The sequence below is a fragment of the Dendrobates tinctorius genome, unplaced genomic scaffold, assembly GCF_039654945.1.
Source record: "Dendrobates tinctorius isolate UK_male_01 unplaced genomic scaffold, ASM3965494v1 ptg000314l, whole genome shotgun sequence".
Lineage (NCBI taxonomy): Eukaryota > Metazoa > Chordata > Amphibia > Anura > Dendrobatidae > Dendrobates > Dendrobates tinctorius.
In genome coordinates, this window is record NW_027361981.1 from 1216643 (window position 1) to 1243615 (window position 26973).

Here is a 26973-nt window from a genome sequence, read left to right on the forward strand (position 1 = left end):
AAAATTTTTTTTTTTTTTTTTTACTTTTGACATGCTTCAATAGTCTCCATGTGAGACTAGAAGCTGCAGTTGTCTGATTGGCTCTTCCACATACAGGCGATTATCAGCTCGCCTGTATGTAGCAGAAATGTTCAATCGCTATGAGCACCGACCACCAGGCGGCGCTCATAGCAATCCGGTTATGACAATCAGAGGTCTGCTGGAGACCTCTGGTTGTCATGCCAATCCATGGGTGACCCGCGATCACGTTATGTAGTATTTAGGACTGCAAATACACAAATAATTGCCTTTATGTGGCTAATGGCTGGTTGACAATAAGTGGTGGTGGTGTAAATCAGTAGTTGTAAGCAGTACTGACCTTATGTGCAGGAATGAGGTTTATAAGTATTGAATCCAACAATTCCTGTGTAACTCCATCACCCTCCATAGTGATTGAGCTCATTAAATCCAACATGTGCATTTGAACTTTCTGGTTGTGGCTGTTACTATGAAAAACACTTATAGGTTACAATTTTTGCAACACCACAGTCAAAATAAACAAATAGTAAAAAAAATAATTTTTAAATCTAAAAAATACTTAGAACAAAATCACACCACCAAAAAAGAACTATTTTTCCACTACTCGGACAACCCCTTCTCAATTACTATGTTCCTCCCTCCCTTCCTTATAAAATAGTAATAATAAATACACCTGCGGTGCTGGCGCCATTCCAGAGGTATCGTCACTGGCTCTCCCTGGCCTTGCATGACACTGTCATACAATCCTTGCAGCCAGTCAATTTGCCCATAGGAGGGGACAGTGAAGTGTCTGCAAGGACAATGTCAGGCAAGCTCTGGGGAAGTCAGTGCTGACACCACAGAGGAGTACAGGTGTTATTTTACTTGTGAGGGAAACAAAGGGATTGAGAAGAGGTTTTCGGAGTAATGGACAAACCCTTTAAAAAGAACCTGTCATCTGTATGAATCAGACAATAGCTGCAAGATTGCTGAAGCGATTCAGAGAAAACCACACTCTGAAAACCTAGCCGGGAAGTCTTGGTCTTTGTGGTCTATCCCCGCCCTGATCCCCGTGACTGACAGGTCTCTTCCCAACACAATGTTAATGGAAGGGTGGAAAGAAGCAGCCAGGGACTAGCCTCAGACTTGTCAGGAGAGACAAAAAGTCCCCAGGGGGCTTTCCAAGATGGGACATTTCAGAGAAAAAAAAACACATAAGGCTGAAATAGTGCAGCACGCGTCAGAGACATGCTACCTGTGGTTTGGGCAGTATGAATCAAATGACAGATTGTTTTTAATAACGCTCTTTAAAGAATACGCGGAAACATCCCCTTAGAAGTGGCTCCTGCACTGCAGCGCTCCCAGCCACCTGGTGCAATACACTGGAGCATGGCCCCATGCCCTCTGACCAGTAGGCTGCTTTAGTACAGGAAAATCAGTGAAGAGAAATTGTGATTTTCCCACAGCTGCCATTACACTCTGAATGTGGAGACACTGGCATAGATTACCATTCTTATAATGGCAGAATCAGGGAATTGTTATTCAAGTTACTTATTTGCATGTAAACATGGAAAAACACAGACAATTTTACTTACTTTATAACCGAAAAGAGGGTCTTAAAGAGCTGAATAAAAATTTCATTGCAGTCTTCCAACTCAAAGCAAATGTTATACGATTTGACCCAAGCTAAATTCTGAAAATCAGAGAAGGAAAGAACAATTAAAAAACTAACAAGTCACAGTCATAAGAAGAAAGAAAGCGTGGCGCTTTAAAGGCCCAAGCCAGCTCGGTGAAACAATGTAGGATTTTAGATGAGGTACCACTTGTTATTCTGAAGCTACATGGACCATTAGCAGACATTAGTAAGTGCGGTCCTGGTGTACGGAGCGATTCCTGTAATGCCGGGACCCATGGATGCAGTTCTGGGTTCTCCTCACATATCACTTATCACTGCTGAACGTTTAGTATCAAAATGAAGGCGGCCATTGCTGGATAAAAGTGCATTTATATTTAACTATGTTAAAATTGGTGATTATTAACATATTGGCGGTGGTTTAACCCATTAGTGACTGGGCCATTTTTTTTAAATCTGATCATTGTCATATTATGCAGCAATAACTCAAGAACGTTTCAAAATCTCCCATTGATTTGGAGACTGTTATTTTTTAATGACACAACGGTAAACTTAGGTTATGTTTTGTATTTATAAAAATGACAAAAAAATTGTCAATTTTTTAAAAAATTAGCAATTTTCAAACTTTTAATGATTATCCCTTTAACCCCTTTCCTACATTAGATGTACTATTCTGTCCATGTGACCTGGGATCCAAGTCCCAAGGACGGAATAGTAAGTTTAGCGCAATCAGCTGCGCTCACGGGGGGAGCGCAGCTGATCGCGGCCGGGTGTCAGCTGGTTATCACAGCTGACACCCGGCACTGTGTCAGGGGAGGTCACGGACCGCCCCCCGACACACTGACCCCTGGCACACTGCGATCAAACACGATCGCAGTGTACTGGGGTTTAGGGAAGCATCGGCAGGGAGGGGGCTCCCTCCGTGCTCCCCTGAGACCCCCACAGCAGCGCAATGTGCAGCGCTGCTGCGGGGGTCTCCTTCCCTGCAGGTCCCCAAATCCAAAATGGCGGTGTGGACCTTCGGGGGTTTGCAGGGAGGCGGCTTCCTCATGCCTGCAAAGCGCCGGCATGAGGAAGCCTGCAGCACTGCCTGTGACAGATTGCTGATCTGTCACGGCGATCTGTGATGTGTAAGATCAGCGATCTGTGACATGACAGTTATGTCCCCCCTGGGACAATGTAATAATGTTTAAAAAAAAAAAGTGTAAAAATAATTTATAAAAAAAAAAAAAAAAAATTCCCTAACAAATTCTTTTGAAAATAAAATACAATAAAAGTACACATTTGGTATCGCCGCGTCCGAAACGACCCGCCCTATAAAACTGTCTCATTAGTTAACCCCTTTAACGAAACCCCTAAATAAAATAAAAAAACGAAGCAAAAAATAAAGCTTTATCATACCGCCGAACAAAAAGTGCAATAACGCGCGATCTAAAAGACGGATAAAAATATCCATGGTACCGCTGAAAACGTCATCTTGTCCCGCAAAAAACGAGCTGCCACACAGCATCATCAGCGTAAAAAATAAAAAAGTTATAGCTTGCAGAACAAAGCGATGCAAAAATAATTATTTTTTATATAAAATTGTTTTCATTGCATAAAAGCGCCAAAACATAAAAAAACGACATAAATGAGGTATCGCTGAACCGCACTGACCCGAAGAATAAAATCGCTTTAACAATTTTACCGCACGCGGAGCGGTGTAAACGTCTCTCCCCCCCCCCCCCCCCAGAGAAATTCATGAAACGCTGATTTTTGTTCATTTTACATCACAAAAATCTGAATAAAAAGCGATCAAAAAATGTCACGTGCCAGAAAATGGTACCAATAAAAACGTCAACTCGTCCCGCAAAAAATCAGACCTCACATGACTCGGTGGGTCAAAATATGGAAAAATTATAGCTCTTAAAATGTGGTGATGCATAAACTATTTTAACAATAAAAAGCGTCTTTTAGGCTATGTGCACACGTAGCGTTTTAAAACGCTTACTAAAAACCGGACTCCTTCCCAGAAATCGCGCGATTTTACTGCGATTATGATCGCGATTTTGCCGCGATTTTCGCGTGCGATATTCAAGCACTTTCCAAGCGATTTGAAGCATCGCTTGGAAAGTGATTGACAGGTTGGTCACACTCGTCAAACATAGTGTTTGACAAGTGTGACCAGGTTTTTACTATTGAGGCCGCCTATGCAGCATCAATAGTAAAAGATAGGATGTTAAAATGCTAAAAAAAATAAAAAAATCGGTTTATATTTACCTTCCGGCGTCCCGCGCTGCATTCCCGGGCCTCAGCGTTCCCAGTAATGCCTTGCGAGACCTGTGATGAGGTAGTCTCGCGTTGCTATAGCGATCTCGCGAGACTGCTAGAGTCACGCGAGACTACGTCATCACAGGACCTTGCTGCAAGGCATTACTGGGAACGCTTAGGCCGGGAATGCATCGCGGGACGCCGGAAGGTAAATATACACCGATTTTTTATTTTTTATTCTTTTTTTACAGGGGTCTGGTACCCAGGGCATGGAGGACAGTCTCCTCTCCTCCACACCGTGGGTACCAACCGCACATGAGACACTTAACTTCCCGCATGGTGGGCATAGCCACATGCGGGAAGTAAGCGATTCTCATGAATTCCTATGGGTGCGGAATCGCGGCAATTCTTTGCGATTCCGCACAAAGAATGAGCATGCTGCGATTTTTTCCGCGATGCGATTCCGCCACGGAAAAAAGCGCAGCATTAGCACAGCATGTGCGGAATGCCATAGGAATGCATGGGGGGGCGTTCTGTACACGATTTTTAAGCGTTTTCGCGCCGAAAATCGCGGCAAAAACGCTTAAAAATCGCTACGTGTGCACACAGCCTTAGCGTGTGACAGCTGCCAAACATAAAACCCGCCATAAATAGTAAATCAAACCCCCCGTTATCATCCCCTTAGTTAGGGAAAAATAATAAAATTTAAAAAAAATGTATTTATTTCCATTTTCCCATTAGGGCTAGGGTTAGGGCTAGGGGTGTGTTGGGGTTAGGGTTGAAGTTAGAATTGGGGGGTTTCCACTGTTTTGGTACATCAGGGGCTTTCCAAACGCGACATGGTGTCCGATCTCAATTCCAGCCAAAAAAGTCAAATGGCGCTGCTTCTCTTCCGAGCTCTGCCATGCGCCCAAATAGTGGTTTACCCCCACATATGGGGTATCAGCGTACTCAGGACAATTTGCACAATAACTTTTGGGGTCCTGTTACTCTTGGGAAAATAATTGGGGGTGAAAGATCATTTTTGTGGAAAAAATATGATTTTTTTAATTGTACGGCTGTACGTTATAAACTTCTGTGAAGCCCTTGTGGGTTCAAAGTGCTCACCACAAATCTAGACAAGTTCCTTGGGGGGGGTCTAGTTTCCAAAATGGGGTCACTTGTAGGTGGGTTTCCACTGTTTAGGCACATCAGGGGCTCTCTAAACTTGACATGGCATCCGATCAGAATTCCAGCCAATTTTGCAGTGAAAAAGTCAAACGGCGTACCTTCCCATCCAAGTTCTGCCATGCGCCCAGTGGTTCCCCCACATATCAGGTATCAGCGTACTCAGGACAAATTGCACAATAACTTTTCCAGTCCAATTTCTCCTGTTACCCTTGGTAAAATAAAAAAAATTTAACCTGAAGTAATTTTTTTGTGAAAAAAAGTTAAATGTTCATTTCTTTTTTTTAAACATTCAAAAAATTCCTGTGAACCTGAACGGTTAATAAACTTCTTGAATCTGGTTTTGAGCACCTTGAGGGGTGCAGTTTTTAGAATGGTGTCACTTTTGGGTATTTTCTATCATATAGACCCCTCAAAGTGGCTTCAAATGTGATGTGGTCCCTAAAAATAAAATGGTGTTGTAAAAATGAGAAATCGCTGGTCAACTTTTAACCCTTATAACTTACTAACAAAAAAAAATTTTGGCTCCCAAATTGTGCTGATGTAAAGTAAACATGTGTGAAATGAAATGTTACTTAAGTTTTTTGAGTGCCATATTGTCTGTGATTTAAGAGCAAGTTGGAAAATTGCAAAATTTTCACCAAATTTCCGTCTTTTTTTCACAAATAAACGCAAGTTATATCAATGAAATTTTACCACTAACGTGAAGTACAATATGTCACGAGAAAACAATGTCAGAATCATCGAGATCCATGAAGCGTTCCAGAGTTATTACCTCAAAGGGACAGTGGTCAGAATTGTAAAAATTAGCCTGGGCATTAACATGCAAATCACCCTTGGGAGTAAAGGGGTTAATCCAGATAGTCACACCACACAAAAACATTAATAAATAACATTTCTGTCATGCCTGCTTTACATCAACACTACCTTGAAAAATTGTTAAAAATAAAACCTTTTAATTTTTTTTTTAAGGAAATTTACAAACACTTATTTTTTTTAAGGGATTAATTCAGTTTTGAAATGACTTTGGGGCAGGGCTGTGGAGTCGAAGCCCATTTTGGTGGAGCCGGAGTCATGGAAATTGATGAGTTGGAGTCCGAGGTTTGGCTTACCAACTTCCACAGCCCTGGGAATCCCCCAAAAGTGATAACATTTTAAAAACCGCACCCCTCAACTTATTCAAAATTGCTTTCAGGTAGTTTATTAACCCTTCAGGTGCTTTTTAGGTAGTAATGCAAAGTGGCATGACAGGAATGAAAAAATGTATTTTTACAACCTAAATGTTTCCTACTTCTGTACAGGCCGCTATAGCCAAGAGACTTTAAGGCTGTTATTTGGCCATGAATTGCCATCATAAACATCAGGACCACACAATCATGATCTGTAAGTGCTGATGAGGTTAAATAGGAAGCCCCCACACTCTGTTAACCATCTACATGCTGTAGTTACGATTTACAGCAGTAATTATTTAAAGAGTTAAATGACCATGGTCGGTGCCAACACTGATCGTGGCTGATGTAGCAAGTTGTCAGTTATAGTGTACAGCCGACAGTTGCTGGATTGTCACCCGTCAGAGGATGCTATTCTTATATATTGCAGGTCAGTTTTAAGTCGTACTGGCTGTCATTAAGGGGATAATAGACTGTTTACACTGGCCGACCCGCTTGAGATGTGTACACCATCATCTGTAGATTGAGAGCCCATGCACACTGAACAATGTTGTCGGCAGCACACGGCCTGCTTACTTAGGCTTCTTGTACACTTGTGTTATCTGGCGCAGCGCTCGGCCGCCGCTAAGCTCCGCCCCCGGCCGCGCCTCCTCCGGTAAGCTCCTCCTATGGGCGCATGACGCTGCATGAGACCAGCGTACCCTATATTTAGCGTTGGGTACGCTGGCCGTGCGCTGGTATGGTTTTGCCGGAGCATGCGCCCTTTTTGCACAGCGCCGAGCGCACAAAAACGCAACATGGTGCGTGTGGCGCATGTCTGCGCAGCCCAAAAAGGGTGCATACGCCGATAATACCATACCAGCGCATGGCCAGCGTACCCAACGCTACATATAGGGTACGCTGGTCGCATGCAGCGTCATGCGCCCATAGGAGCTGACCGGAGGGGGCGCAGCCGGGCGCTGCGCCTGATAATTCAAGTGTGCAAGTAGCCTTAGAAAGATGTGCTGCTGAGAACAATCTTTTTTTTTTTACAAACCAAAAAATAATTTCACCCGATGAACAAGAGTTCTGTAAAGCTGTTGGGTGCTCAGCAGCCTGTTTACACTGCAAGAAGCAATCCTCAGCACGCTCAGTCAGATAATGGTGCAGTGTAAATGCACTAAACATCCAAAGCATCCTGTGATCTCCTGATGAGCACTGGACGCCACTGCATTGATAGGATAGTTCAAGGGGAAAAAAAAGAACAATACAGGACGGAGAAGGAGCTAAACCGACAAGAAGTTATAATGTCAGCATATGGCATTACAGGTTACATGCAGGGCTGTGGAGTCACCAACACAGGGATCAGGCTGGATTTTCCACACTCTCGAATCTTGCTTACACTCACCAATAATTAGTATCTACTGCAGTAAACAGGCAACCTACGGTGTGTATGTATATTAAGGTGTTTCATTTTTCCAAAGTTATGATTTTCATATGACTTTGCTTGAACCCTTGGTCTAAGTCAGGGGTGGGGAACCTCAGGCCCCAGGGCCATTTACGGCCCTTAATGACCTTTTATCTGGCCCCCGGGCAGATTCTCAGGGCCCGCATTCTTGTGCAGGGAGTTGTATTTTGATTGCCACCAGCTCATTAATTTCTACTTGCTCTGAGCACACACACGCAGTGTTCAGTAATGAGCAATGAAGGGCATGCAATGAAAGATTATATCCTGACACCAGTGCGTGAGTCGGGATGTACTTTGTGGGCGGAGTTTGTACGGCCCCCGAAGGATGGTATAAATATCCAAATGGCCCTTGGCAGAAAAAAAAGATTCCACACGCCTGGTCTAAGTCATCTAAAAGATCCATGTAAAAAATTTTAGCAAAATCGATTAATATTTGCACACTTTGATCACTTTTATCAGAAAGTACTGAAATTCATGAAAATGTATCATCGACATCACACTAATGTGTATGTTGTGTTTCTATTATGTTTTGCAGGTAGTTAAGCTGAAAATGAGTACTAGAAAGGGAATTTGGTTACTTGAAAAGGTGTCTGGTGGTGAATTTTTGGGAGCTTGACTCCCTTCCAAGGAACAAGTGCTTTTAGTTTTTATTTACCATCACAAGGAAATGAAAGAAACACTCTCGTGTGCTGCTAAATCCACAAGGATTGTTACGGCAAGGATGCGGGAGAGGTTTTCTTGTGATGATTCTTTCATGAAGGCCATATTTGTCCAGGTGCCTCTGAACAGCAGAACAATGTTCTACAACTCCAGTTTTCTGAGCACACAAATCTCCAAGGGTGCCCAAACTTTTGCATTGCAATTTAAAATGAAAAAAAAAAAAAAAAAAAAAAAAAGACAGTATTTTTTTCCGGACAAAAATACAAAAGGAAATGTGTCATCTTTAACTTTAGGCCTTTTAGAGATAATTTCATCTTCAACTTGCTTAACTGTTCACAATAACAGTAACTTTGACCAGGTGTGCCCAAACTTTTGCATGCCACTGGATATTTTTATTGCTTTTTTTTTTTCAAGCAAATCTTAAACTATAGCAACTTTACATAGGCCAGAAAAATGACAATATATCACACTATCCTCTTATTGACACTTTTTATGCCACATTTTGGACATGGCACAAATTTTGCAGCACGTTTTTACCTCTTACAAAATGTGACTTTTTAGACAAAATTTTGTAACAACTCAGCATGACAAAGATCATACTGCATAGAAAATCCACAGCCTTCCCCACAGTCTGCCCAAATGTCTCCTGCCACCTAGAAAAGGGGTTTCCGAATAACTGGGTTACTAGCCTTATGAAGTACTTGGGGGGGACTTCAGTGCAGAGCAGACAATCTGAATATGGCCTCGGTGTCGAATAATCAATATTTCCCCTTTCTTTTCTTTCCTAAAACAGATTCATACTCTTGTTCCCATTTAGCAGTTTTTATTATCCTCTCCATATCTTTTCAAATTTTCTTTTTTTTTTAACAAGGATGCAGGAAATAAAAAAAAAACTGGATTTTTAAAGGTGCTATAAATAGCAGACGTTAAACAGAAGTCCTTGCACACAAAGGGGGGATTGCATTAGAGTCAGTGTGTCTCTAGCAGAATTACAGGTGAAAATGAAGAACAAAGTGTGAAAATGGTGGACTACCTCAACAAGGTCTTGAAAGATGGCAGTCATCCAAGAGAAGATTACAAAGAGCTATTACAACTATCACTTCTATATCTTGGAGGTTGGGATGAAAAAGATTTCGAATTTAGGGTTCCAGGGGCTCTGACTCAAGCAAGGTGGATGGCAAAGGCCATATATGTACTCAAAATTGTGTAAGTCACTTAACAATTGCATATTTCTAATACCGAATGGAAAGGAATAAGAAAAGAAGCACGTTTTGTCTGTCTGATATACAACTGCCTCGTGCCAAAAGTGGACATATAAGACGATGGGCTCCAAAGAATGATTTGGAGATGCTACAGCTTTTGCAATATTATCCAGATAAAGCTGTCAGAGATTGGGCCCTCACAGTGGCTAAGGGTGGTTTCACATTAGCGTTTCAGGGCGCAGCGACAGCCTGCGCACGGCCCCCGCTAAGCCCCGCCCCTGCCACGCCTCCTCCGGTAGCTCCGCCTACTGGCGCATGATGCTGCATGCGTCCCCTATCTTTATCACTGGGGACGCAGGCCGTGCGCAGTATGCGTTTGGCGGCGCATGCGTCCTTTTGATTTGGTTGCGCTCGGCGCACCGTCAAAAGACGCATGCGCCGCCAAACGCATAATGCGCACGGCCTGCGTCCCCAGTGATAAAGATAGGGGACGCAGGACGCATGCAGCGTCATGCGCCGGTAGGCGGAGCTACAGGAGGAGGCACAGCAGGGGGCGGGACTTTGCGGCGGCCATGCGCAGGCCGTCGCTGCACCCTGAAACGCTAATGTGAAACCACCCTAAAGGTACGGTCACACTTAGCGATGTACCAGCGATCCCGACCAGCGATATGACGCGGTCAGGATTGCTGGTACATCGCTAAGTGGTCGCTAGTGATCTGCCACACAGGCAGATCTCACCAGCGACATCGCTGGGGACGGGGATCGCTACTTACCTGTCACACCAGGCGATCCTGCGTCCTCCCGCCCGGCTCCACGCGTCGCTCGTCCTCACAGCAGGAAGCGCTACAGGAAGCCAACGACGAGAAACAGTCCTGAACGTTCTCGCGCGATCAGCGATAACCAGCGGGGGAGCGGGTTGTAGGTAAGTATCAGACACAGCGATATCGCTAGCAATATCGCTATAACGTCACAAGTTATAGCGATATTGCTAGCGATATCTCTTAGTGTGACATGCCCTTAAGAGACACATTTGGTATGTCAGAAACTAACAGGATTGGCATTTTTGGATGAACGCATCAGTCAGGCTGAGAAGGATAAGATGTTTGAAAATTTAAGAATGAAACCAGAAAAGAAAAAGGAACTGAAACGGTTGGAAGGTAAAAACCTCGTTTTTGAAGGAAAAGACCTCAGCAATTTTGTTACAAGTAAAACAAAGACATTCTTTGAATTGTTTGGCATCCACGACGTAGAAGAATATTGCAGTGATACACTAATAAGCTCCATCAATGCTCTTAGGCTATATACCCACATATGCAGAAAATTCCTGACTGAAAACCGGATTCCTTCCCAGAAAACGCGCGTTTTTTATGCATTTTTTTCCGGAGCGTCCCCAGTCTCATAGAAAATAGTTAGAAATGTGGATTTTTCCGCAAAATTAATGAGCATGCTGCGTTCTTTACCGCGATGCGTTTTTTCGCAGAAAAAATGCATCAATATGCACAAAAAGTGCACAATTCATTAAAATGAATGGGATGCTTCCTTTAAGCATTTTTAAAGCGTTTTTGCCAGAAAAAAAACGCTTACGTGTGCACACAGCCTTAAGGTGGTGAATGACACTGCAGAAAGGGGCATTGCTCTGATAAAGAAGTTTAATAATTCAATCAGAGATGAACCACAGAAACAGTTCTTGTTAAGAGTTGTCGAGTATCATAGAAAAGCCGTCACCAAGCGAACAAAAGAAGGAGCCGCATCTTTCACAGCACATTAGTGAAAATCATTTAATACGTATGATACTGCCTATCAATGTTACTGTTTATTGTCATTATTATTCTAAATTATTAATTGTTTGAATTTCTAATAAAAAATACTTAACACTGAAAATCTGGTTTTTGCGTACTTTTTTTAAACTGATAAAAGTGTGCAACCTCTAAATATTGTTCGATCGTCTTGAAATTTGGCATATATACTTTTTACATTAGTGAGACTAGGGGCGTAAGCAAAGTCTGCAAAAATTTGACATTTTATTTTTTACCATACAAAATGAAACACCCTAAGTGTGTGTATATATAATATCTCTTTTACATTGATAAATTAACATAGCCATTTAACATTACCAAACTCAACTAAGTTCCAATGAAAGTTAATAAATTATCCAAAATGAATGAATATATTTGGTGTGATATTATATACTATATAAACGGTGTTCCAAATTATTATGCAAAAAGAGTTTAGGAGTGATAAGGTTAGAATTTTTTCGTTTGTCATTTAAACTCATTGTTGGTGATGTGTGTCAGGGCTCTTTATATCACTGAAAGCAATTGCAGATACCTGTGCAAATTAGTTTGGCAGGTGTGTCCAAATAAAGGCAAGACTACTTAAGAAGGCTGTTCCACATTATTAAGCAGCCTACATTTTTTGCAAAAATGGGAAAGAAAAAGGATGAGTCAGCTGCTGAGAAGCAACAAATTGTGGCGTATTTAGTTCAAGGCATGACTACAATCAACATTGCCAAGGCACTTCATCGTGATCATCGCACAATCAAGAAGTATGTAGCTGATTCCCAGCACACAAATGTGCGTGCTGATAAGGAAAAATTGAGGACTCTTTCCAACAGGCAATTGCGTCAGGTTAAAAGAGTAGCTGCAAAAATGCTGTTGGTGCCTCCAACGTCCCCCGAACAACAAGATGCAGGGTCCTTCAGAGGTTTGCAGCTGTGCGTAAGCCATCCTGTCGACCACCTCTATAAACTGCACACAAGCAGAAACGGCTCCAGTGGGCCAAACGATACATGAAGACTGACTTCCAAACTGTTTTGTTCACCGATGAGTGCCGTGCAACGCTCGATGGTCCAGATGGATGGAGGATGGCTGGTTGATGGACACCCCATGAAAACACGGCTAAGGCGCCAACAAGGAGGAGGTGGAGTAATGTTTTGGGCTGGAATCATAGGGAGAGAGATTGTCGGCCCCTTTAGGATCCCTGAAGGGGTAAAGATGAACTCCATAATCTATGTGGAGTTTCTAAAACAGCACTTCCTGCCATGGTTCAAGAGGAAGAACCGTGCTTTCCACAGCAAGATCATTCTCATGCATGATAATGCACCGTCTCATGCTGCAAATAACACATCTGCATCTCTGGCTGCTATGGGCATAAAAGAGGACAAACTTGTGGTGTGGCCACCATCTTCCCCTGACCTCAACCCCATTGAGAACCTCTGGAGCATCATCAAAAGGTGTGTCTATGATGGCGGGAGAGCAGTTCACATCTAAGCAACAGCTCTGGGAGGGTATTCTGTCCACATGCAAAACAATTGAAGCACAAACCATCCAAAAACTGACAAATTCAATGGACGAGAAAGTTCAGAAGCTTCTTTCGAACAAGGGGTCCTATGTGCAAATGTAACATCACCGAGAATAACGTTTTGACTTAAAAACTGTTTAATTTCATTTTGTAATAAGCTGATAATGCTTATAATTTCACAATTGACCATTTTTTTGTTCAAAATAAAAATAAAAAGGTTGAAAACTCTGCTGTGCATAATAATTTGGAACATGCATTTTGAGTGTTTCTTATTTTTAAAAATATACTGTTTTCATAGGAAGTTTGTTCAAAAACATTGCAATTATACTAGAATATTAGATGACTGGAAAATAACAATGACTGCAATTCATATAGGTAATTTAGAGAAAATGAGGAAATATTTTTTGCATAATAATTTAGAACACAGTGTATATTATACACACACAATATACACACACACATATCCAGTAGACCAAAAGTTTGGACACACCTTCTCATTCAAAGAGTTTTCTTTATTTTCATGACTATGAAAATTGTAGATTCACTCTGAAGGCATCAAAGCTATGAATTAACACATGTGGAATTATATAATTAACACTAAAGTGTGAAATAAGTGAAAATGTCTTATATTCTAGGTTCTTCAAAGTGCTTTGATTACTGCTTTGCACACTCTTGGCATTCTCTTGATGAGCTTCAAGAGGTAGTCACCGGAAATGGTTTTCACTTCACAGGTGTGCCCTGTCAGGTTTAATAAGTGGGATTTCTTGCCTTATAAATGGGGTTGGGACCATCAGTTGTGTTGTGCAGAAGTCTGGTGGATATACAGCTGATAGTCCTACTGAATAGACTGTTAGAATTTGTATTATGGCAAGAAAAAAGCAGCTAAGAAAAACGAGTGGCCATCATTACTTTAAGAAATGAAGGTCAGTCAGTCTGAAAAATTGGGAAAACTTTGAATGTGTCCCCAAGTGCAGTGGCAAAAACCATCAAGCGCTACAAAGAAACTGGCTCACATGAGGACCGCCCCAGGAAAGGAAGACAAAGAGTCATCTCTGCAGCGGAGGATAAGTTCATCCGAGTCACCAGCCTCAGAAATCGCAGGTTAACAGCAGCTCAGATTAAAGACCAGGTCAATGCCACACAGAGTTCTAGCAGCAGACATATCTCTACAGCAACTGCTAAGAGGAGATGTTGTGCAGCAGGCCTTCATGGTAAAATAGCTGCTAGGAAACCTCTGCTAAGGACAGGCAACAAGCAGAAGAGACTTGTTTGGGCTAAAGAACACAAGGAATGGACATTAGACCAGTGGAAATCTGTGCTTTGGTCTGATGAGTCCAAATTTGAGATCTTTGGTTCCAACCACCGTGTCTTTGTGTGACGCAGAAAAGGTGAACGGATGGACTCTGCATGCCTGGTTCCCACAGTGAAGCATGGAGGAGGAGGAGGAGGAGGAGGAGGTGTGACGGTGTGGCGGTGCTTTGCTGGTGACACTGTTGGGAAATTATTCAAAATTGAAGGCATACTGAACCAGCATGGCTACCACAGCATCTTTGTATTGCACTGTAGGAACGGAATAAAGCGAAAATAGGGTCTTATCCGATGATAAAGGTAAAAAGGTATTAAAAAAATCTACTCACTTGATATAGGAGAGGTATAGCGCATGGAATTATTAATCAGCTGCTGCACGTCCAAAGGTCAGACAAGTGACCGCCGAAACATCAACTTCAATGGAACTTTTTTGGACTCTGTGCGCTGCTTGATATAATAAACGAATACTTGTGCATTAAATGATCGATATTTTATTCTTTTTCCCAAAGCGTTTTGAAGTATAGACTACTTCTTCCTCAGGGGATGACATACATGATGAACAAAAGTTCCATTGAAGTTGATACCACAGCATCTTGCAGCGGCATGCTATTCTATCCGGTTTGCGTTTAGTTGGACCATCATTTATTTTTCAACAGGACAATGAACCCAAACACACCTAAAGGGCTGCATAAGGGCTATTTGACCAAGAAGGAGAGTGATGGGGTGCTACGCCAGATGACCTGGCCTCCACAGTCACCAGACCTGAACCCAATCGAGATGTTTGGGGTGAGCTGGACCGCAGAGTGAAGGCAAAAGGGCCAACAAGTGCTAAGCATCTCTGGGAACTCCTTCAAGACTGTTGGAAGACCATTTCCGGTGACTACCTCTTGAAGCTCATCGAGAGAATGCTAAGAGTGTGCAAAACAGTAATCAAACAAAAGGAGGCTACTTTGAAGAACCTAGAATATAAGACATATTTTCAGTTGTTTCACACTTTTTTGTTAATTATATAATTCCACATGTGTTAATTCATAGCTTTGATGCATTCAGAGTGAATCTACAATTTTTATAGTCATGAAATTAAAGAAAACTCTTTGAATGAGAAGGTGTGTCCAAACTTTTGGTCTGTACTGTACATATATTCCCCTCAAGCTGGCGTAATCTGCCTGTGACTCCCCAGCACTGGTTACATGTGAGCGGCACATCATTATATTTATGAAGACTGTATGCCGTGATAAAGACAGTTTAATTACCCACAGAGGGATAAAGACCAGCCCCCAATAGAACATATCTGGGATATTATTAGTGAAGACAAACAGGACAAATGCCAGAAATGGGTACACAAGTGACACGAAGGGCTGGGTAAAATCCTCCTTTCTTGGTGACACTACAGCTGTCAGAGAACACACAGTCATCTGCTCCTCCTGCTGTATCTTGCCAAGGGTAGATGCGGAGGTTTACCACCAGATGGCGCAGTGACTGTGCACAATGGCGTGAGAGTAATGTGCAGGCTTACTGTAAGGACACAGTAATGACAAGAGGCATGATTGGGATCACTGACTACTGTGAGGGCAGACAGACAGAAAAAGGGCCCCTGTGCAGTCCAATAGTTCAGTCTACGACAGGCGCAGTTTTGGAGGTGGTAGTGGCTCCCTTACCTCGTGGGCTCCTGTGTGGCTGCACTAACGAAATGTTCTCTCTTGGGTACAGATGTACTGCAGTTACAACTGTAGAAGTGAGGGCCGTATGTGGGAATTATCACTGTTATATGACATGATATCCACTAACGCCTGTGGGCCACTAAGTCACACAGAAATGTCGGAGCCACTACAAGGGTACATCCCAAAATGACCAAACAAGGCTAACTATATATTTGCCCATGGTGGGACACAATGGGGCAGCAGTCAGAGGAAAAGGCTGGGGCTACTGCACCGGTCATCTCTGACATTAGCCTCAGGTCACATATGTTCATTAGAAGTTACATAAAAACCCATAAACAAGGCGAGAGCATTTTGGAATATGTTCGTAGCTAGACAGCACTTACTACAATAACGCACTAGTATGATATCTGTCATGGAGGAGTGAATTGGCTTCTGAAAACACTAGATAGGTCAGCGGCGTCACAGAGGGATCAGGCCCTGTTATGGCGGGACCTAGACCTGGGCCAGCGATATACAAATAGCTCCTAATAATAAGGACATGGGAATGGGTGCAACAAAAAACATAAAAACGTAAATTAATGATTACCTCAAGCAGGTAAAAGTATCTGTTGAATTGTGGACTTTTAGTGTCTTCTAGACCCTTCAACTGCCTTGTTATAAACAAGAAAATGTCCTGTTAAAAGAAAAAGAATGTGAGAGGTGCAATACAACTTACAGGATATGAGAAATGCAGAGCTACAGACACAGCTAGACTAAACTTAGCCAGAGAATTAACAGGTCCGCTTTTGTGCCTCACAGACAATCTTGCCCTTTGTCAGGGCTACATAAATACAGCAGGTCTGCTGGACCATCACACCAAAAACACAAAAGGAGGATCCCAGCTATATGTCTGCTGGAGTCAGGCGATTACCACTCCACCTTCGCCAAAGGTTCATGGCTACATTTCACCCACAGTAAGAATAATTAGAAAACAAGAACATTCACAAGTTTTGTTTTTTTTTGGTGTGGTTATCATGAGCACCTCTAAGGACATTTATGTATGTGTGTATCTGTATATTCATCTATCAGCTCCTCGCATACATGTGTGTGTGTCCGCTGCTGTATATGTCAAGTAACACACAAATAACGCCAGTGTGCTACTACTGTATAGTGCTAGTGAGTAACAGCATCTACCACACTATTGCACACAGCTTAGTATTTCTAGGGTTTTCAGCTCTAGCTCAATAGTTAGGCCAGGGATGCATGGTGACCCTGGTCATGCAATATGAATATTGCAATGACACATTATGGCCTCAAATAAATGCCAATGGGGTTACAAAAAAAAAAAATAAAATCGGGTCACAGCAATTTTGTCCCCAGACCTTAAAGGGAACCTGTTGCATGAAAAAAAAAAATACTATAACCTGCAAATATGTGGTTAATCACACTCTGAACCTACACGGTGCCCGCTTTGAGAGCCCCACGGCCGGGAGGAAATAGGAATTTTTGTGTACTGACCGTAAAATCCTTTTCTCCGAGCCATTCATTGGGGGACACAGACAGTGGGTGTTATGCTGCTTGCCACTAGGATGATACTAAGTAAACCAGAAAAAAAGTTAACTCCTCCCCTGCAGTATACACCCTCTCGCTGGATGAGATATCTCCAGTTTGGTGAAAAAAGCAGTAGGAGCTTAAACAGTCAACAATAACCATAACTATGTCAAAACCTAAGAATGTTACAAATGAGCCAGTAGGCTAAACAGGGCGGGTGCTGTGTCCCCCAATGAATGGCTCAGAGAAAAGGATTTCACGGTGAGTACACAAAAATCCCTATTTCTCCTACACCTCATTGGGGGACACAGACAGTGGTACGTCCTAAAGCAGTCCCTGGGTGGGTGAGGTACTGTCGATTGCAGGATGCGTCTGCCGAGAGCTGCATCCGCAGAGGCCTGAGAATGAATTTTGTAATGTTTTGTACAAGTATGCAGACTGGACCAAGTCGCAGCCTTGCAGATCTGTTCTGCCTAGGCCTGGTGCCGAATGGCCCAAGAGGCGTCCATTGACCGGGTAAGAGTGCGCCTTAATCCCCTGTAGGACAGGCGCATTCCTGACAAGGTAGGACTCCTGAATCACCAAGCGAATCTACCTTGTTAGCGTTGCTTATGATGCGACTAGACCTTTCCTATGCCCCTCAGAGCATGGTTAAGTCCCCATGAGTGGCCTTCTATAAGGAGACGCCACATGGAAAACTCTTTGAATGAACGTCTTGACTTGAAGCCTGGTGGCAAATTGGGAAAGCGCTGACAAGGCCGAAATTTCTCCCTTGAGTGAGCAAAGTGCAAGGCCTGATATTAATACAGATTGAAGGGATTCCAATATGGCCAGAATGGAAAACACCAGAGGTGACTGACCATGAACCTTGCCCTTGAAAAAGAAGGTTGTCCAGGTGCGGTGATATATGCACATGACCACAGGCTTCCTAGCACCAATCATGGTGGAAATCACGACGTGAGAGAACCCAGCCTGAGCTAAAAACCAGGATTCAACGGCCACGCCGTCAAAGACCGGGCCTCGGAGTTCTGGTGGTAACTCGGGCCCTGCGAGAGAAGATCCATACGATCTGAAAGTTGCCAGGGGATGTCGGCGACCAGTTGTATTAGTTCTGCCTAATGACCCTCGGAAACAAGGGAAGAGGGCGGAAGATGTACAGGAGCCGGAAACAGTGCCATGGCAGAACTAGAGCATCCGCTCCGACGGCGCATGGATCGCGCGATTGGGAAACGAATCGAGAAACCTTGTTGTTCAGTCTTGAGGCCATGAGATCCACATCCAGGGTCCCTCAACGAAAACAAATCTGCTGAAAGATTTCCAGATGAAGAGATCACTTCCCCGAGGCAATGCCTTGGTGACTGAGAAAATCTGCCTCCCAATTTTCCAAGCCCAGGATGTAGCTTGCTGAGATTGGCGAATGGTTGGTCTCGGCCCCATGATGTAACTCACTTCGTGCATGGCCATCCTGTCCCGGGTTCCTCCCTGGCGGTTGATATACACTACAACCGTGGCGTTGTCGGATTGAGACCCGATGGGGTGAGGTGGAAACTCCGTAGAGCTAATGTGATTGTTCGTGTCACCAAATGTTAATGGGGGGACGTGACTCTCAGGTTGACCAATGACCATGTGCCGTGTGGCGACGAGAGGCCGCACCCCAGCTGAGGAGACTTGCGTCGGTGGTTACTACCAACCATCTTACTGGGGGTAAAGACCTCCCTTGATTCAGGGAGGACCTCAGTGTCCACCATCTGAGGGCTTGCCTGTCCCGCAGGGACAGAGGAATCGGACGATCCGGGGAGAACGGGTTCTCGTTCCAAGCTAACAGAAACGCATGTTGTAAATGACGGAGGTGGAACTGTGGAAAATGTAACTGCTTCCATCTCTGCCACCATCCTTCCGAGAACTTCCATGGTGAAACTAATGGAGTGAGAAACTGGTCGAAAAGGAGACCACGCTGCTTGTTGTAAGGCTTGGGTCTCTCCTTTGGGAGGGTGGTGAACTCGCGGGAAGTGCGAGCCGGTCCTGGGAAAGACTTTTCACAGTATATCTTCCACCTTAGGCAAGAAAGTGTATCTACTGTTATCCACAGATTCCTCACGGGCTGGAATGGACGGACCCTTGATGAGCAGGTTGTCCAGATACGGTAACACTACCAATCCCCGAGGGGGAAGAATGGCCATGACAGCCGCCATGACCTTGGTAAAAACCCTGAGAGCGGTGGCGAGTCCGAAGGACAAGTCACGAACTGGAAGTGTTTCTTGTGAGTTGCAAAACGCAGGAACTCCTGAAGGGACGGGCAGATCGGAATGTGAAGGTAAGCGTCCTTGATGTCGATGGATGCTAGGAACTCTCCCCTTTCCTATAGAAGCGACAACTGATGGAAGAGCTTCCATTCGGCTTCACCGTACTTTGAGAAACTGATCTAACAATTTGAGATCCAGAATGGGTCGCATCGTCCAGTCCTCTTTTGGAACCACAAAAAAAGGTCTGAATAAAAAAATCCTAAACCTTTCGTGAAGGGGGACCGGAATGATGACTCCATCCTTTAGCAGACCTTTAACAGCCTGAAGGAAGGCTCTTGTCTTTCTCTTGGGGGAAAAGGAACATAAAACCCCCGGGTTGAAGGGGGAGAAGAAATTCTATATTGTATCCGAAGGACACCAGCCTCTTGACCCAATTACCGTCAATGGGTAGATCTATGAGATCTGGCTCCCCTAGATCCAGAATCCCTAGGCCTGGGTTTCCAAGAACGGTTACGTCTGTATGAGGTCTGGGCCGAAAGAGAGAGCAGAGGAGGACCAACCGGGATTGTTGCGAGAAGATCGAAAACGTGTCGGCTGTTGGTTGCGAAACAGCCCTTTTACTGAGGAAGGAATTTACTTTCTCCCCCTGGTTAAATCAGAAACGAGCTGGTCTAATCTCCCTTCAAAAGACGACCCTTTTGAAGGGGGGGGGTGTCAACGATCTTTTCGATGTGGCATGCGCCCACCGGCCGCGGAACCCTGGGGCTCTTCCAATGGAGATTGCATTAGCGGCAATTGGCGGTATCAAAAGAAGCATCTACTACGAAGACCGCTGCGTGAATCATCTGGCTGGCGACAGTGGTTGCCTGCAGAGAAGATTGGTGCCCTGGAATGAAATAATCAGGACTTGCGGCCATTGCCTTGGTGACCTAAACTGCCACGAAGGATGGAGAAAAAGCCGCTCCTGAAGCTTCCAAATATTGAACGGGCAGGTAGTCCATTTTGACGATCGGAGGGGTTTCTGACTGAGGCACCCTCAGAAACAGATAGGAGCGTTGTAGAAGCAAGACGCGGTACAGGAAGGTTCACCGGAGGGAACTGTAATCAATCCTTCAATAGGTCTGTAGTAATTAGCCAGAGTGTACTTTTGCCCAGTGAGCCACTTAAGTTTCCAATCCCTATGTTACTGGACGGCTGGTAAATAACAGCGCAAACGCTTGTTCCATAGATGAGACAGGGAGTGTTGGAGCGGGAATAATTTCCTCGTCCAACTTCAGAATCCTGTTGACTGATTCTATAAGAGAATCAAGCAACTCTTAATCAGTTGGGGGATTCTGAGGGGCTGACGCGTCAGATACAAATTCAGAGGCATGCTCGCTGTGAACCTCAGGAGAGGGCGAGCGAGAGACAGGAGTCGCTGATGCTGACGCGCGATCGTGACTAGGGGACGCGCCATGTGTCCGCTTTTTCAGAGACCTGACCATCCCTTGGACGAGTATGGCTCCTGACAAATAGTCCTCCCGGAGGGAGAATAGCCTGGGTCAGAGACTCCACAGACCGTGACAGGGCGCAGCCCACTCAGTGGTACCAGGCGCAGGAAGCCCGTCAGCAGCGCAGCGATGGGCGTTGGAGCGCAGGTCGGGCGCAGGCGGCGCGATCTGTGCATAACGGATTAGATTGTGCACTGGGTAGGGCAGACTTGCAAGTGGGACACACGATTAAAAACGGGGTGTATTTCTTAGCCCATTTAGTCTCGTTCGAGTGATGCATAGCGCTCCAGAAAGGGTTAACGGCAGAGTCTGGCTGCAGAGAATGTGCCGGGAAGGGGTTAAGCTTTAATCTGAGGCCATATGCCGCTTACCCTCGGTCCTATGTTATCTCCCCCGGGAGGAAAAACGGTGGCCCTGTGGCGTCGCCCGGTATTCGGCTGCTCCTGCAAGGGTTAACTGCAGCAGCGGTAACAGATATGGCCCCCGAGATTAAAATTGCGCGTCTCGTTAGGAGCGAGAGGCGCCAAGAGGAAGGGGGGCCCACAATAGCGCAGGCTGCGCTATTCAAATTGCGGCCTAGTAGGCCGGAAAAGCAGGGGGCTCAAATTTTGGCCTACCAGCGGTAGGTGCTGGGGGCAGGACGGCGCTAGTGGGTGGCGCTATTGAAATTGCGGCCTAGCAGGCCGGGAAAAGCCAGGGACTAAACTTCTGGGGCCATCTGTAAATGCTGAGCGCGCGGGGTCCGCGATGGGGCGCCGATGCGCCGCCGCTGACGCTAAATCAGCGATTCTCCCGGGGGCAGGACACGACCCCATACCTCAACTCCAGTGCATAGTCAGCGCCGAAGTCCATTCTTCTTATCCTCCTAGGCTGATGTAGCAGAGCTGGAGGAGTTCTTGAATGGGGGGGATGCTTAATCGGTCCTCCCTCTGGGTAGGGGATGGAGAGATCTGGGGCTGATTCAGGGCATCCGAAAAAACGCTGTTCAGGTCCTTCTCCATGCACTCCTGTGCGATCTTGTTGCGCTTGCCCTCGTATCCGTTTGACCATCATGGGAACCATCGTCAGAGGAATCAGCCCCGTTCGTCGCAGGAAAGGTACGTGAAGGGATACTCCGCGTGCTTGCCTGTTGTTGGTTCGGGGGAGAGCGGGCCGTAGAAAGGAACCGTCAGCCCCTTCACTCCGTTAATTAAAAAATAAAAATTTACAGAAAATTCAAAAATAAAATAAAAACGGTGGGGTCTGAAACCAGACCCAAGTGCCTCCTACAGACACTAAGCAAGAACTGGGGAATTCCCAGCCAGCAAGAGGGTGTATACTGCAGGGGAGGAGTTAACTTTTTTCTGTGTTTATTTAGTGTCCTCCTAGTGGCTAGCAGCACAACACCCACGGTCTCTGTGTCTCCCAATGAGGCGTAGGAGAAAGATGCATTTCATCACATATTCTGGGCAGTGGCAGGGACTAAGCGGTGTTTAATACCTCAATTCTCAGTTTGATCGCAAGACAATTTTGTGCTTGGATTAATTTCTGTGTGTAGACATTGTTGTTGTTTCATACGTGACACAGTGCCGCCTGCCATTCCTCTATTAGGTCACCAACAATGTGCCCAGTGCTGAAGGGGATACCAGTACACTGATTTTTACTAGTGGCCCAGTAACAGAAATCACTCTTGTTTTCTGTGCACAGGATCATCCACGCCGAGGAGACCGAGCACATTTGTGTCCATCGGCATTGGACGCATTAGGACGATGCTCAGAGGGGGAATGGAAGAATAGTGTAGGGTGCCATGGCCAGCAGCTGACAGGCAGTGCAATTGCCGGGGACCCAGGGTGGAGCGAGTGTTTTCCTATACACCTTTTTGTTAGCCGTAATACATAGCAGCAGGGAGTGGGACCAGCGTGTGTCATGAACTCATTTTCTGCTCCACCAGTTGAGAGTTCCCCTTCCGTTCTCCCTCTGGTGGTGACAGGAGGTAATGCGGTTGGTTTAAGTGGTAGTGATCTGCCACCTGATGAGGAAGATAACGATTGGATCTCTGGAGTATCAGACTGGATATAAGACAGCCGACGCCCTATCCGGGTGCTGGTGATTCAGTCTGCTTCTCAGGTCCAGGACTTCAGCTCTCTTCCAGTCTTCTCAAGTTAAGTTTGTTTTTTACTATTGTTCACACTTGCGCTTGTTGGTCAATTCAGTTTTTTGTTTAATCAGCCTGCCCCTGCTGGGGCTATGCTGAAATTCCACTCCTATTAATCAGTATTTGCCAATCTGCTTTTTGTCCCTTATTAGATTAGCCTCTTTTTTGCTCTGTCTCAGAATATTTCAGAGTGCTGATATAGGTTTAGAAATCTAGTGACTTCAGGGTTAATTTTGCTATCAGAAGTGTTGGACAATATTTTTGTAGGTTTTTTTGGCAGATTGCAGACAGTGTCTTTCCTTTCCTTTTTAGTTAGCCGGGCCCCATTGTTTGCTCAGCCTATTTTCCTGCCTTGGTTTGTATTTTCATCTTGTTTCACCGTCAATACATGTGGGGGCTGTCTTTCCTTTGGGGTTTGCTCTGGGGCAGTTAGTTTTCCTCGTTTCCTGCTTTAGGCTTATGTAGTTCTCCGGTTGTGACGAGGCGTCTAGGACCAACGTAAAAACGCTCCACGACTGCTGCTAGTTGTACGGTTAAGATCAGGGATCTGCAATCTGCATAGTTACCAACTTCTCTGGTTTTCTGAGACTTAGCTTGTTGTCTTTTTTTCCTCCTCGGTTTCCCATTCATAACAGAATCACCAGCCAGACCGCAGATTCTAGGGCACTCAAAAGCAGGAAAGAATTGTTGAAGAAAAAAAAAAGTGTCAGAATTTTTTTTTTTATTATGTATTTTTTCCTCTTTTTCTCTGGGGCCGTAGGAGGATTTTTTTCATGGAGATTCAGCTTGCTGCTGAAGTACAGGGAATTTCCACCTACCTTATTCAGTCACATGCTGCTGAACCCAAGATTCCAACTCCTGATGTGTTTTCTGAGGATCGGTCTAAATTTCTGAATTTTAAGAATAATTGTAAATTATTTCTTGCTTTGAAGCCTAACTCATCGGGGAGCTCCGCGCAGCAGGTTAAAATTGTCATCTCTTTGCTGCGTGGCGATCCCCAGGATTGGGCTTTTTCTCTGACACCTGAAAATCCTATTCTGACTAATGTGGATGCATTTTTTCAGGCCTTGGGGGTTGTTGTATGATGAACCTAATAATGCAGCTGATCAAGCTGAGAGAACCCTGTTGGCATTAAACCAGGGTCAGGATCCTGCAGAGTTGTACTGTCAAAAATTGTGAAAGTGGGCGGTCCTTACTACATGGAATGATAGTGCATTGGCAGCTCTCTTTCGGAAAGGTTTGTCAGAGACCGTAAAAGATGTTATGGTGGGATTTCCTGTTCCCTCTGGTCTGGATGGCACTATGTCATTAGCCATTCAAGTTGATCGGCGTTTACGTGAACGTAAAACTACACGGGAGGCGCTGCCACCTTTTGAACAAATGTCTGAACCTATGCAATGTGATGGGGTTTTCTCTAGGGTGCAACAAGCTGTGTTTTTTCTGTGGAGACGCCTCTCATACTATTTCTGTCTGCCCTAAACGAGAGAAACGTTTTGCACACACATTTGCTGTGGGCAGTATACAACCTAAGTTCCTTTTGGCAATTACTCTGATCTGCTCCTTGTCCACATATTCCACTAAGGCTTTTGTGGATTCAGGAGCAGCTCTGAATCTGATGGATTTGGACTTTGCTAAACGTTGTGATTTGTCCATGACGCCTCTGCAGACGCCCATTCCTTTGAGAGGTATTGATGCTACTCCTTTGGTGGAGAATAAACCTCAGTTTTGGACCCAGGTGATAATGTGAGTTGCCCCAGACCACCAAGAAAATTGTAAATTTTTGGTGCTGCATAATTTGCATGATACTATTGTTCTGGGGTTCCCCTGGTTGCAAACTCATAACCCAGTTTTGGATTGGAAATCTGTGTCTGTGGTGAGTTGGGGTTGGGACGCTCCTGTTTTCTCCACCTCTCCTCAGTCTCATGATATTCCTGATTATCTGGCTGATTTCTCTGATGTTTTTAGTGAGAGTAAGTCTGCATCTTTGCCTCCTCATAGGAGTTATGACTGTGCAATTGAGTTGATGCCTGGGTGTAAATTTCCCAAGGGTCGGCTTTTCAACTTATCTGTACCCGAACATGATGCTATGCGATCCTATATTAAGGAGTCGTTGGAGAAGGGTCATAATAGACCATCCTCGTCACCGTTAGGCGCTGGGTTTTTTTTGTGGCCAAGAAAGATGGTTCATTAAGACCGTGAATTGATTATCGTTTCCTTAACAAGATGATGGTTAAATATCAGTACCCGTTACCTCTGATGTCTGATTTATTCTACAGAGTTAAGAGTGCCTGCTGGTTTACTAAGCTTGACCTCAGGGGGGTGTATAATCTTATTCGCATTAAGAACGGTGATGAATGGAAGACAGCGTTTAATACTCTGGAGGGACATTTTGAGTACCTGGTGATGCCTTTTGGGCTCACTAATGCCCCTTCTGTCTTCTAATCCTTTATGAATGATATTTTCCAAGACTTTGTGGATAAGTTTTTGATCATCTATCTAGATGATATTTTATCTTTTCTAGTGATTGGGATTCCCATGTGGAACATGTCCGAACTGTGTTCCGGATTTTGAGGGAGAATTCCCTGTTTGTTAAGGGATCGAAGTTCCTCTTTGGTGTACAGAGGATTTCATTTTTGGGATTTATCTTGTCTCCATCGACTATTGAAATGGACCCGGCCAAGGTACAGGCCATTTATGATTGGGTTCAGCCTACTTCTTTGAAGGCTCTCCAGAAGTTTTTGGGGTTTTCTAATTTCTATCGTAAATTTATAGGTAATTTTTTCTAGTATTGTCAAACCACTGACTGATCTGACCAAGAAGGGAGCTGATGTGCTGAATTGGTCTCCTGAGGCTGTCTCAGCATTTCAGGAGCTTAAGCGGAGATTTACTTCAGCTCCAGTTTTACGGCAACCTGATGTCTCACTTCCATTTCAAGTGGAGGTAGACGCTTCTGAGATTGGTGCAGGAGCTGTTTTGTCCCAAAAAGACCCTGTGACTTCTAAGATGAATCCCTTGTGCCTTCTTTTCTCGAAAGTTTTCTCCATCTGAACGCAACTATGACGTGGGGAATCGGGAATTGTTGGCCATGTAATGGGCATTTGAGGAGTGGAGACATTGGTTGGAGGGAGCTAGACATCAATTTGTGGTCCTCACCAATCACAAGAATCTGATTTATCTGGAGTCGGCCAAACGCTTGAATCCTAGACAGGCTAGATGGGCCTTGTCTTTCATGCGTTTTAATTTTGTGGTCTCTTTTCTTCCGGGCACTAAGAATGTTAAGGCAGACGCCCTTTCTAGGAGTTTCTTTGCTGATTCTCTTAATGTGACCGAGCCTACTACTATCCTAGGTGAGGTGGTAGTTATTTCTGCCATTTCTCCCGATTTGAAACATGCCCTGGAAGAATTTCAGGAAGATAAACCTGAGCGTTGCCCTATGGGAAGATTGTATGTTCCTGACCAGTGGAGAAAGAGTGATGTCTAAAGTCCATTGCTCCGCATTGGCTGGTCATCCGGGTATTTTTGGTACCAGAGCTTTGTTGAGTCGGTCGTTTTGGTGGCCTGCCTTATCTCGTGATGTCAGGAATTTTGTACAGTCCTGTGGGACTTGTTCTCGGTCTAAACCCTGTTCTCGTTCTAGTGGGTTGCTGATGCCCTTTGCCGCTGCCCAAGAGGCCATGGTCCCATATCTCAATGGATTTTATTTCTGATCTTCCTGTCTCTCAGAGAATGACTGTTATCTGGGTGATTTGTGATAGATTTTCGAAGATGGTCCATCTTGTACC

The 26973-nt window shown here is 44.6% G+C and overlaps 1 protein-coding gene across 11 annotated transcripts in view; it reads right to left on the reverse strand.

The window, feature by feature from the left end:
• The window catches only part of PDS5A (PDS5 cohesin associated factor A), a 219225-nt gene that overhangs the window by 122385 nt on the left and 69867 nt on the right, over positions 1-26973 (reverse strand). For all 11 annotated transcript variants that reach the window (XR_012227056.1, XR_012227057.1, XM_073561102.1 and 8 more), the window contains exons 4-6: positions 16381-16467; positions 1593-1690; positions 359-485 (exon numbers count right to left, since the gene is read on the reverse strand). Coding sequence is in view for 9 of the 11 variants with exons in the window: in XM_073561102.1 (XP_073417203.1) it covers positions 359-485; positions 1593-1690; positions 16381-16467 (312 nt within the window). In the remaining 2 variants the exon portion in view is untranslated. The remainder of the gene's footprint in view (positions 1-358; positions 486-1592; positions 1691-16380; positions 16468-26973) is intronic.